Source organism: Xyrauchen texanus, chromosome 26 (assembly GCF_025860055.1).
Source record: "Xyrauchen texanus isolate HMW12.3.18 chromosome 26, RBS_HiC_50CHRs, whole genome shotgun sequence".
Classification (NCBI taxonomy): domain Eukaryota; kingdom Metazoa; phylum Chordata; class Actinopteri; order Cypriniformes; family Catostomidae; genus Xyrauchen; species Xyrauchen texanus.
Genome location: NC_068301.1, coordinates 7,947,947 through 7,959,578, shown reverse-complemented (window position 1 = coordinate 7,959,578; position 11,632 = coordinate 7,947,947). Strand labels below are relative to the sequence as shown.

The 11,632-nt window shown below is 35.3% G+C and overlaps 2 protein-coding genes across 2 annotated transcripts in view; both read right to left on the bottom strand.

Annotated features, from left to right (window-relative positions):
* The window catches only part of LOC127620091 (nuclear GTPase SLIP-GC-like), a 26,326-nt gene extending 22,379 nt beyond the window's left edge, over positions 1–3,947 (bottom strand). The window contains exon 1 of the mRNA XM_052093188.1: positions 3,901–3,947. The gene's annotated coding sequence lies outside the window, so the exon portion shown is untranslated. The remainder of the gene's footprint in view (positions 1–3,900) is intronic.
* Positions 3,948–7,265: 3,318 nt separating this feature from the next.
* On the bottom strand, positions 7,266–9,334 carry cks1b (CDC28 protein kinase regulatory subunit 1B). Its single transcript, XM_052093311.1, has 4 exons — positions 9,200–9,334; positions 8,744–8,817; positions 8,464–8,591; positions 7,266–8,342 (listed from the first exon to the last, which is right to left on the bottom strand). Exons 2-4 carry the CDS (start codon positions 8,800–8,802, stop codon positions 8,293–8,295), a joined length of 237 nt encoding a protein of 78 aa, XP_051949271.1. The 5' UTR covers positions 8,803–8,817; positions 9,200–9,334; the 3' UTR covers positions 7,266–8,292.
* Positions 9,335–11,632: the final 2,298 nt, after the last annotated feature.

Genomic DNA, 11,632 nt, shown 5'->3' with positions numbered 1-11,632 from the left:
GTGCAAATAGGAGCTTTATTAGACATAAATTTACACTTATGTATAAATAACAACTTGGCAAGAAAAATAAACAGATTAATCAGAAAATATTCACTTTTAAATGATCAAAACTGTGAAAACCAAATAAAACGTCTTTATAAAGCAAAGAAAAACTAGTTAAAATAGAGGTACATACAAACAAACAAAATTTTCTCCAAAATACTACAGTGGACACATTCCCAAAAAAGGTGAGGGACAGATTCATCTACAGCATTACAGAAGGAGCAAAGATCTATTTCAGGGAGCATGTTTCTTAAATAAAGATTGACTGGGTAAAAACAGTGTAACAGATTTAAAGGACACCTCCTTAACCTTGTTGGTAATTAAATATTTGTGAGGTTAAGACCATACGACCTAAGGCCAGACATGCTTGTGTAGCGTCATAAAAATAATATGTTTAGGTCACTGTGTCAAGTTAAATATAAATTAATACTCAATCTTTAAAATATCTTGAAGATTCCTTAGATCACATTTGTGCTCCTTCAAGTGTTTTGACCGCAAGAATGTAACGCTCGTCTGTGATGTGTGTCCGCTGAAGTGTTTTCTTCACTGTATAAACTGTGTGTTGCTCATACAGCTAAAGTTTCACTTACTGCCCTCTGGAGTAACCAGGTGGTACTACAAGTATGCGATTAAATGCTTTAATGTTTTTAGCATGTTAATTTTTGTAAAATTAATTGCGCGTTAGTAAAGCGTTAAATCGACAGCCCTAGTTATAACATGTATTATACAGTGTAAATTTATATTTGACTGGACTCTAGGTTAGCCATATGTATCATGTTTAAATGTGTCTTTGTTCATGTTTTCAGGTCTTTTATTTTGAAAATGTTGTTCATTGTTCCTGTTCCCTCATTTACATTTACATTTATTCATTTGGCAGACGCTTTTATCCAAAGCGACTTACAAAAGAGGAAAAACATCAGCGAATCATCTTAGGGAGACAGTGGTACAAAAAGTGCCATATTACAAAGTTTCACTATCATCAGAATAGTATACAAAACAGATTTAAGTGCAACAAGAACTGTACATTTTTTTTTTTTTTTTTCTTAGTGACCGGTTAAGTGCTTTTGGAAAATTATGTGTTTTTAGCCGTTTTTTGAAGATAGAGAGTGAGTTAGCTTCCCGGATTGAGTTGGGAAGGTCATTCCACCACCGTGGTATGATGAAACTGAAAGTCCGGGAAAGTGTTTTGGTGCCTCTTTGTTTTGGTACGACAAGGCGACGTTCCTTAGCCGACCGCAGGCTTCTGGTGGGAACGTAGCTCTGCATAAATGTTTTTAGGTATGCTGGAGCAGACCCAGTGACTGTTTTGTATGCCAGCATCAGGGCCTTGAATTTAATACGTGCATGAACCGGCAGCCAGTGGAGAGAGACAAAAAGTGGTCTCTCTCATGTGATCTAGTCATGTGGTTCCCCTGTTCGTGTGTTTTGTTTTCATTGGTTCATAGTTTGAGGTTCTTGTTAGCAGTCTTGTCTTTTCATTGCATGCCAGAACGTTACAATATGGCACACATTAGGCTCTACTTAGTGCTTCTTGGTGTATATTAGGGACGGGTGGATCAATCCTAAAGTATTGATACACTCGATACTGATGTGGTATCAAAAATATCGATCTTCACACAAAAATATTGATTCTAAATTATTTATTTATTTTTCAACTAGGGACAGATCGAGTAGGCTTTTGACCCGGAACTTTTTCAATCTATTAACACGACGCCGCAGCACTGTTGAGTGAACTGTGTTTTTTATTATTATTTAAATGAATGTACAGAGATTCTCTCTAAATGTGCACGGAGATGCACTGGAAGACAGACAGTCAGACTAAGCTGATCCACCAATCAGAACGTTCATTTCAGACACGATTGGATATTTGTTAACTAATCATATTTTCCGTTTCAGTAAGAGGCGGGACATTTCCAACGTCTGATGCACAAGCATACCTGGAGAAACTATCATTTGAAAACAAAACAATGTTAAACAATTGATGGCTTCTAACATTATTTGACCAAAATAACTATGGCATTTGTTATAAAAAAAAACTATATATATTTTTTAAAAACGAGCAGTCAGTTTTGCGCCAAAACAGGTGTGGCTCAAACACCATAGCCAATATTAGAATATTGGCGTTATTGTAGAGAGGTTTCAAATAGGTCGTTGAAGGCACTCCCATATGCGTTAGTAAACGCAATGTCAAGTGGACTGAAGTCATAAGGGAACTCTAATTTGCACTGCATATTTATTTCCCTGCTAAACGTAAATATATGTATATACATTTAAATGTAACTTATGCAATTAAACTGTGAAAATACTGCATGTTATTGCACCCCTGTTTTTAATGCTCTTTTTTTTCTTTTTTTTTGGCTTTTACTGCTGTCGTGGTGCCTTTTTCTCGTGATATCAAATAAGTTACATTTATATTTCTAAGAAGGAAAACAATTTCACTGTACACAGAAATGCACATAATAGTACACAAATAATAATAATAAAAACATAACTTTTTATGTAGGTTATATATGGTAATACAAGATAACGTGTTAACGTGAACATTACTACTCATATTAGCTACAATGATTAATTTATTGCGTATTATGAATTAGTTTATTAGTTAGAATAATAATAAAGTATTAACAATTTTCATAGTAGCCTAATAAAAGGAACATTAATGACACCCATTAAATAAAATACATATATAACATCAAGTGATCATACCATTGTTCTTAGCAGTGTCCTCTCTTACACCATGCCATGAAGAAACTTGTTATAAATATTGTAAGTTTATGTGGGACTATAATTACAACAGTCCCAATTTTAATGGGAAAAAAATTTCTTACACATTTTACATGAACTGTATATAAATGTAAATTAATTTTAGAGATCAGGTGCATGCATTTTTCATAAATTCACAGTATGCCCACCTCCTCAGACACTACTACGCCACTGCTTCTTGAGTAACTTCAAGATAAAATAACATATCTAAAGGTGACATTTCTTATTTCTTATAATTGTGTGTAATTGTTGTTAATAAGTAATTTAAATAATAGTTAAAGTAATTCTGTATTAACCATGTTTTTTTTTTTTTGTGATCAACTCATTGTTTTACTACAGTAATATCATAGTAGTAACCATGGTTAATTGTGTGATAACTATGGTTTGACTGAATACAATGGTTAAACTATAGTTACTGAAGTGAAATTGTTTATTTTTGTAAGGGTAAACAGAACAAAAGTCTAAACATTTTCTGTTTAGGCAAAAAAAATATTGACTTGAAAAATATTGACTAACAATATTATTTTAAATAACCCATTTTATCCCAAGTAATCATCAAAAAAATATGTGTTTATAGAAGTATCGGTATTGTTATCGGTATCGACGATATTGGACTTGAAAAGAAAATAAGTGGTATTGCCCAACCTTCCCTAGTTCATATAAATCTGCACTTTTCTAAAAGTACTATTGACTGAGTACTGAAGAACGGCTTAAATTGAACAGACTTCAAGTTCACCAGAGGTAACACTAATCACCCTCAAGGGGATTTCACAACCATCTCAATTATCCACCAGCTACAACAAAACAACAACAACGGTTATGATATGAAGTCAAGTAAAGAGGGTTGAAATACCAAATGAAAAAGGTGCTCTTTAGATAAAATTTATATAAAAAATATATTTAAATTAGAGTTTGTGTCATGAACACCTAAAGGGATACATAAAATAAAATCCAAAGTGTATCTTTTGGGATTTTGAAAGAAAATAAGTTTTGTTTACCACTGATAAATTTTTTGGTTAACACAACTAAATTCATGTTGTTTATATACATGCATTACCAGTGTAATAATATCTATAAATTGAGGAGAAAGGTTACCTCTTTCCTGTCTCAGGATAATGCAGATGAGAAATGACACAAGTGCTTTGCAGTTTTCAGGTAGTCAAAAGATCCACCCTGCTGACGTTGGGCTTGAAAAAAATGGTGGACCATAAAAGCATGAGAAAAGCTCAAATTACCTTCAAAGCCAAAATACTTGCACCTTTGGTAAATATGAGCATTGAAGGCTGTGAAAAATATGTCTTTATTGTTTATCATTTTGATCATTTATTCAAAATATTCACAAAGATATATCCTCTAATGGACATCAAACAATTGCAAACACAACACATATTTTATCAAAAAACAAATATTTTTGTCAAATATTTTGAATGAATGATCAAAAGGACTAACAATAAAGAAATATTTTTCACATCCTTCTTTGCTCATATTTAAAAAGGGTGGCAATATTTGTGGCGACCACTGTATTGTTTAATATGAAATTAGTAAAGAAGATAACCGTAACAGAGATTCTCTTTCTCGGTTTTTTATTTCCAAATCTACATTAATTTAAGTCTGATTACACTTTGGCAATAAACAAGATGAACCACACCTTAGAAACTGGTATGGCAGTCTGGTCTTTAAAACTCTATAGTAAACCAATGACAGACTACCAGTCAGACACACCCAGGGCTCATTAACTCATGGAATCAAATACTGCCTCCTCCTGACTGAAATTGCCTGTGGCTTCTTGTCTCAAAAGTCCATGCCGAATAAATGAAAGCAGTAAAACAATAGTACTGTATATAACTTAAATCCCATTTACACTTTACCATATGTCTTACCTAAAAGCTGTAAGTGTAACTGTGATATTTGTAGTAATGCTACAGTCAACACAGGTTAAACAATTGTTGGCTTCTAATGTTGTTTGACAAAAATATCTGTGGTATTTATAAAAAAAAAATATATATATATATATATATATATATATATATATATATTTATTTATTTATTTTTAAACAGTAGCCTAAACACATTTAGAATACAACTGCCTCACTGATACTCTAATATATTCTGTGTAGATCTACATAAATTCCAGTTATATTTGCATTTCCAAAGTTGTAGATTCCCTACGTATACAAAATGAACTATGGGTTTACTACAATAACTGTACATGACTAACTGTAGTTAAGTTAATTTCTTAAGGATAGTTAAAAAAAAACAAGGTTTTTTCTGTGCACAAAAATCACATCTGTTCTCCTGGCAATCTTTTTTTTATTCATTTTTGGGATTCCCTCCGCTTCTGAGACAGTCAATCCACGCATCTTATCACGTGGCTCACTGTGCATGACACTGAGGAAACTCACAGCATGTGAAGGCTCATGCTATTCTCCGCAATCTACTCACAACTTAGCATGAGTCCTATTGAGAATGAGAACCACGTAATCACGTCCACAACAGGGTTACCCCATGTGACTCTACTCTCCCTAGCAGTGGCAATTTCTCAGGGCCAGCAAAGCTTTCTCTGCTGGCGAAACATGCCTAATACATACGTATTTTTTCATCCTTTCTTTCTCATTGACCTTTTCACCTATGTATTTTCAATCGCTTTCCACTCATAATTCATCTACAAACGAATAGCAAAAAAACAAAAAGTTTATACAATCAAAATGTATTCCTCGATGCTAATAGCAAAGTGTGACAACTGTTTCACAAATTGCATGCCAGAAGCCCGTGAGTCTGAGCTCCACCCTGTCAGGTCTTCAGAATTCCACAGAATCCCTCAACAGTGTAATGCACATTTCCACTGCATGTTACGTTTCGACTCGCTTTACTTTTCTGAGCTTGCTTTTCCACAGCTAGTGTGTGGGATTATATGCTGATCATCATAGTTGCGCCGCCTCTACTGTCGTGACATCATCTTAAACACAACACAAACTGACCAAAACAATAACACAACCGCTAGCTGCTATCTACTAGCTCATTGTGCTGCATAAAGCAGTTGTTGCATGGTGATTTTACACAAGTGTAACAGTTAAATTGGCCTGGTTGTTTAAGAAGCAAGTTTTCCAGTAGCTGGTCAACTAAATAAAGTGAAGCTTTCATGCAGAGTAGAGTTAGCGTAACAAAACATACCATCCTCTGTCGTGGATGTCCAGGGCACTCTCCCTCCCATTGCTCGCCGGTTTAGATAGCGTCCATTTGGTCGAACCATTTTACTTGATGGTTCTGTAGTCACTTTTAAGTTTTTTTACTTTTCCCTGCACTGCTGATCCATTGTTAGCCATGTGTATTCCTGAAAGACTTTTTAGTTTTTCTTCGCTAACGAGTGGACACTCTGCATCTCGTTTATTGACCACGCCGTGGTTTTAAGCACAGCCATTTATTTTTTCACAATTCGAAAGTCGCCTGAACAAATGATGCTGCTATCACTGTTGCTAACTTTAAAACTAGCTGGTTGATGTCCCGTGTCAGAAAGCCAGTGACATTGGAAGTGACTTTTGAATTTTGGGGTGATTTTGCCTAAACTTTTCTCAAAACCTATACAGTAAAATGACTTGAAAATTGATACAGTAACAGTCAAGGTCAGTCTAATGTACAGTGCTTCACTTTTTCCACATTTTGTTATGTTACAGCCTTATTCCAAAATGGATTAAATTCATTATTTTCCTCAAACTTCTACAATCGATACCCCATAATGACAACGTGAAAGAAGTTTGTTTGAAATCTTTGCAAATGTATTAAAAAAAAATAATCACATGTACATAACTATTCACAGCCTTTGCTCAATACTTTGTTGAAGCTGCTTTGGCACCAATTACAGCCTCAAGTCTTTTTGTGTATGATGCTACAAGTTGGAAAATATGGACTTTTCCTAATCTTTGTATCATGCCATCATCCAAATGTGCAGAACTGTAAATGAAATTTGTTTTTAAGGCTGCAGTTGGGGGTGTTTACCATTTGCATTGATCATCTCAGCACATTAGCGTATGAATGGCACGCTCTGCCCGTGGGGGTGACCACAGAGCTAATTAGCTGAGCCAGGAGAAACTATACATCACTTTGTTTCAAACAGATTACATTGTAGGAGAATATTTGTTTTAAATTTGAATTGTTTTATTTATAAGTAGACATTTTAAGCTTTCTTTAGACATATGTTTCATGTTTGTGTGAGAAGAATTCGCGGAGTTTCAGTTCGTTTTTGTGAAGTGTTTCAGAAATATGCTCGTGAACACAGAGACTGCTGAAAGCTCACCCTTTTTATTTTCTTTATTTTACAAAAGCACAAGGTTTTGTTGTTATTGTGAGTGTACACAAATAAAAGTAGACTCTAATGATGCTTTATAGTCTCAAATGATGTCTTACACTTATCTGTATGCCCCAAAATGATGGAGTATTTTATGTTGTTTCCACTGTAATGACGAAAAAATCCAGCAGGACGAGCTAGCGTGTCCGTCAGCCCCAGAGGTTTAAGGCCTTTTGAGCTTCAAGAATCACATAAAAGCAGCTTAAAAGTTATCTATACAAGTCCAGTGGTTTACTATATGTCTTCTGAAGCAATGCAATTTTTAATATAAATCTCCACTTTCACTTTCAAAATGTTTATAGTAAAAACACACTTCTTGAACTGTGTCTCACCCACAGCTATTATACTGCTTCTGAAGACAGATTTAACCACTTGAGTAATATGAATTACTTTTATGCTGCCTTTGTCATTTATGAAGCTTTAAAGTTCTGGTCACCATTAACTGTGTATTTACCTACAGAGCTGAAATATTCTTCTAAAAATCTTCATTTGTGTTCTGCAGAAGAAAGTCTTAAAATTCTGCTCTCTCCTATTCACTTCTGATATTGTATTTTCCAGAATTTTCATTAACAGGTATGATCGTTCGAGTTGGAATATTTAGCCCAGGTTTCATACAAAAACCATTCAAAATACAATATGTTAAACAATATGCTAAAATGTTTATCGGTAAACCTAAAATACATCAAGCTGCTTTCTAGTGACTCTGACAACAGTTAAAAGAAAAGTTGGTACAAACAATATCGTTATTTCAAGAAGGAAATTAGTTTATTTTTTTAGTAAAATGTTCGAACTGTGCACTTTGTAACACAAGTTTCACTGTTGCCATACCATTTACTTAACAGTGACACCAATCAAAACTCATCAAGTGAAGCTCATATATAGAATCCTGATAACATAAGCTTGATAAGAAATAATAAATACAGGTGCAGCAAGACATATGTGCAGTTCCATCTCAGTTAAACAGAGATCAAGAATAGTGGGCATAGTTTCACCCACAGCATAGTCTACAATGGATGCAGAAGTAAAAAAGGAGAACAAATGATATTGACATGATATGATCCAAGGTACATCCAGCATCACTCAGACATAATCTGACTGTGTCCATTCCTCTGAATTTTGTTCCATTTCTGTTTGCTCTGAAGTCACTAGGATTGGGCTGTAGGCAGAGGACGCCGGAAGAGCAAAATATGTGGTTCTAACAAGAAAAAAGATTTATAAATTAAATGAAATTCACAGTGAGGACTGTAGTGAGGGCACTGAATCTATCCATCCATCCATCCATCCATCCCACACACATGGGTAGCAGTTACACATACCAGGTTGATGAATCATGTAATGTACCCATCCTTGACTCTGCTGAACACCAAGGTTCCTCCATTCTGTCTCTGACATTAGATGGGTCTTTGGAACTTTTTTAGCAATGTCCTTAGGAAGCATGACATGCCTTTAAAAATAATAATAAAAGAGTAGTAAACCCATGTTATACATTTGCCTCGTTATAAATGTCTGTTGATCTAAAACATAATAGCAGCTATCCTTATAATAATAAAAAATAATGGTGATAATAATAATAGCATGGATGGTTTAAAAACATACCTGTACTCGAATTTTTCGTCGTCATATTTGTCAGAGTAAAAAATCTGTTTGTGGGACATGACGTGACGTTGTTTCTGGATGAATAACAGATAACATAAATTGTCATAAACAATTAAGTCATTACATACAGTTCACGCAAAGTTAAAGTTGAGAGTTTATTAGCTGAAATGAAGTTTAGTTTAATTATACCACGGGTCTGTCATTTCCGACATTATGTTTGGTATAGCAAAAAAGGAATCTGTGGCGACTAGAAGAAGCCACGTTTACATTGCTGTTTTAAATAGAATACTTAAAACAACAGCAGGTGTCCGTTTTAATACGCAAATAAACAATTATTTCATTTTTACTGGGTTCCGACTTTTCCCTCCAATGCTGGCTTGTGGAAAATGCCACACGACATAATTAACTTTTCCTTATATACAATGTTTATTAATTTAGTGTGTTTATAGCACTTACTGTTTCTTCTTCTTTAGGAATTAAATAATTAACTTTATTTTAGAGTTAAATACACTTTTTCTAAAACGCAATCTGCAAAAACAACTGCCGTTTACTTTTCCCCAGTCCTTGAACTTCCCTCTCGGCGACTTCTAGGCCCGCCCATTGGATTTCAAATATTTACAAATAATTTCCCATTGGGCAGAAATGAATACGTCACTGACACTTACTCCCATACTTTCTTGCTATTGGATGACATTCTTTCTTCGGGTTAACTACGTCATTGTTCACTTCCGTTCTCAAAGTTTCACAAATAAAAGTCTCTTTTTAGCGCTCCTCGCAATAAATCTGAAACCTTTCATGAGCAAGTTATTGACTTAACGAATTAACTCTTTGTGACTGATTTGTGTAGGTTAATTTACACAAATACACCCAATAAATGGCTAAATGTGTGAGCACACTGAAACATATTTTGTAGGTACTGTACTCATTTTCCTAACACAAGTTGTGTTCGAAATAGTGAAACAGGATATTTGTTTCGTTGTAATTTTTTATAATATCATTATAATAAAATCTTTGTCAAGTATAAGTGTAACTTTTATTTTAAATGTTGCATTTTATTTCATACGAAATAATGCATCGTTGTGAGTGTAACAAATGATCTGTAGAGGGCAGTAAAACATAGTCATGAAAATCTCAGACGAAATACATGTTGTTTACATTGTGAAATACATTGTGTGTGTGTGTGTGTGTGTGTGTGTGTGTGTGTGTGTGTGTGTGTGTGTGTGTGTGTGTGTGTGTGTGTGTGTGTGTGCGTGTGTGTGTGTGTGTGTGTGTGTGTTGTCCGTGCGTGCCGTGGTTTATGAGGATTTTTTTTTAGGTAACAATCTGGTAATTACAAGGGTATTATGCTTTAAATGTATATTATTATAACATTTCTAGTTTCCCCATGATTTGAATCGCTTAAAAAAATATATATATATACTATTTATTTTATTTTTTAAATATTTAAACATGCAGAAAGTTTTTTGTGAGGGTTAGGTTTAGGGGTAGGGGATAGAATCAATAGTTCGTACAGTATAAAAATAATTATGTATATGGAGAGTTCTCATAAGGATAGCCGCACTGTGTATCCATAGTAAAAAATTTTAAACATTCTCCCCATCTAATAATGAAGCACTGATCATATATACAAGATAAATATATATGAATGCCTACAGTATCTATCTACAGTGCATCTGGAAAATATTCACAGTGCTTCAGTTTTTCCACATTTCGTTATGTTACAGCCTTATTCCAAAATTGATTAAATTCATTATTTTCCTCAATTCTACAAACAATACCCCATAATGACAACGTGAAAGAAGTTTGTTTGAAATCTTTGCAAATTTATAATAAAAATAAATAAATCACATGTAAATAAGTATTCACAGCCTTTGCTCAATAATATGTTGAAGCACCTTTGGCACCAATTACAGCCTCAAGTCTTTTTGTGTATGATGCTACAAGCTTGACAAATCTATTTTTGGGCAGTTTCTCCCATTCTTCTTTGCATGACCTCTCAAACTCCATCAGGTTGGATGGGGAGCATCAGTGCACAAACATTTTCAGATCTCTCCAGAGATGTTAAATTGGGTTCAAGTCTGGGCTCTGGCTGGGCCACTCAGGGACATTCACAGAGTTGTCCCGTAGCCAATCCTGTTTTATCTTGGCTGTGTGCTTAGGGTCGTTGTCCTGTTGGAAGATGAACCTTCGCCCCAGTCTGAGGTCCAGAGCGCTCTCATGCATTCTTCTTTCCCTCGATCCTGACTAGTCTCCCAGTTGGTGCCACAGAAAAACATCCCACAGCATGATGCTGCTGCCACCACCATGCTTCACTATAGGGATGGTATTGGCCAGGTGATGAGCGGTGCCTGGTTTCCTTCAGACATGACATTTGCCAGTCAGGACAAATAGTTCAACCTTATTTGAAACTTCTGGTTTTCAAGTAACCTCTGGTTTCATCAGACCAGAGTTTCTCATGGTCTGAGAGTACTTCAAGTGCATTTTGGCAAACTTCAGGCGGGCTGTCATGTTCCTTTTACTGAGGATGGCTTCCGTCTGGCCACTCTAACATAAAGGCCTGATTGGTGGTGTGCTGCAGAGATGGTTGTTCTTCTGGAAGGTTCTCCTCTCTCCACGGAGAATCGCTGGAGCTCTGTCAGAGTGACCATCAGGTTCTTGGTCACCTCCCTGACTAAGGCCCTTCTCCTCCAATCGCTCAGATTGGCCGGGCAGCCAGCTCTAGGAAGAGTCCTGGTCATTCCAAACTTCTTCCATTTACAGATGATTGAGGCCACTGTGATCATTGGGACCTTCAATGCTGCAGACATTTTTCTGTACCCTTCCACAGATCTGTGCCTCAATACATTACTATTTTGGAGGTCTACAGACAATTCTTTGGACTTCATGGTT

Bases quoted from the DNA above. Each gene is read 5' to 3' on its own strand.
- cks1b (XM_052093311.1), bottom strand. From the start codon at position 8,802: ATGTCCCACAAACAGATTTTTTACTCTGACAAATATGACGACGAAAAA. The intron at 8,592-8,743 runs GTATGTTTTTAA...TTATTTTTAAAG, and splicing joins GACGAAAAATTCGAGTACAG to GCATGTCATGCTTCCTAAGG. The intron at 8,343-8,463 runs GTATGTGTAACT...TTTTCTTGTTAG, and splicing joins TTACATGATTCATCAACCTG to AACCACATATTTTGCTCTTC.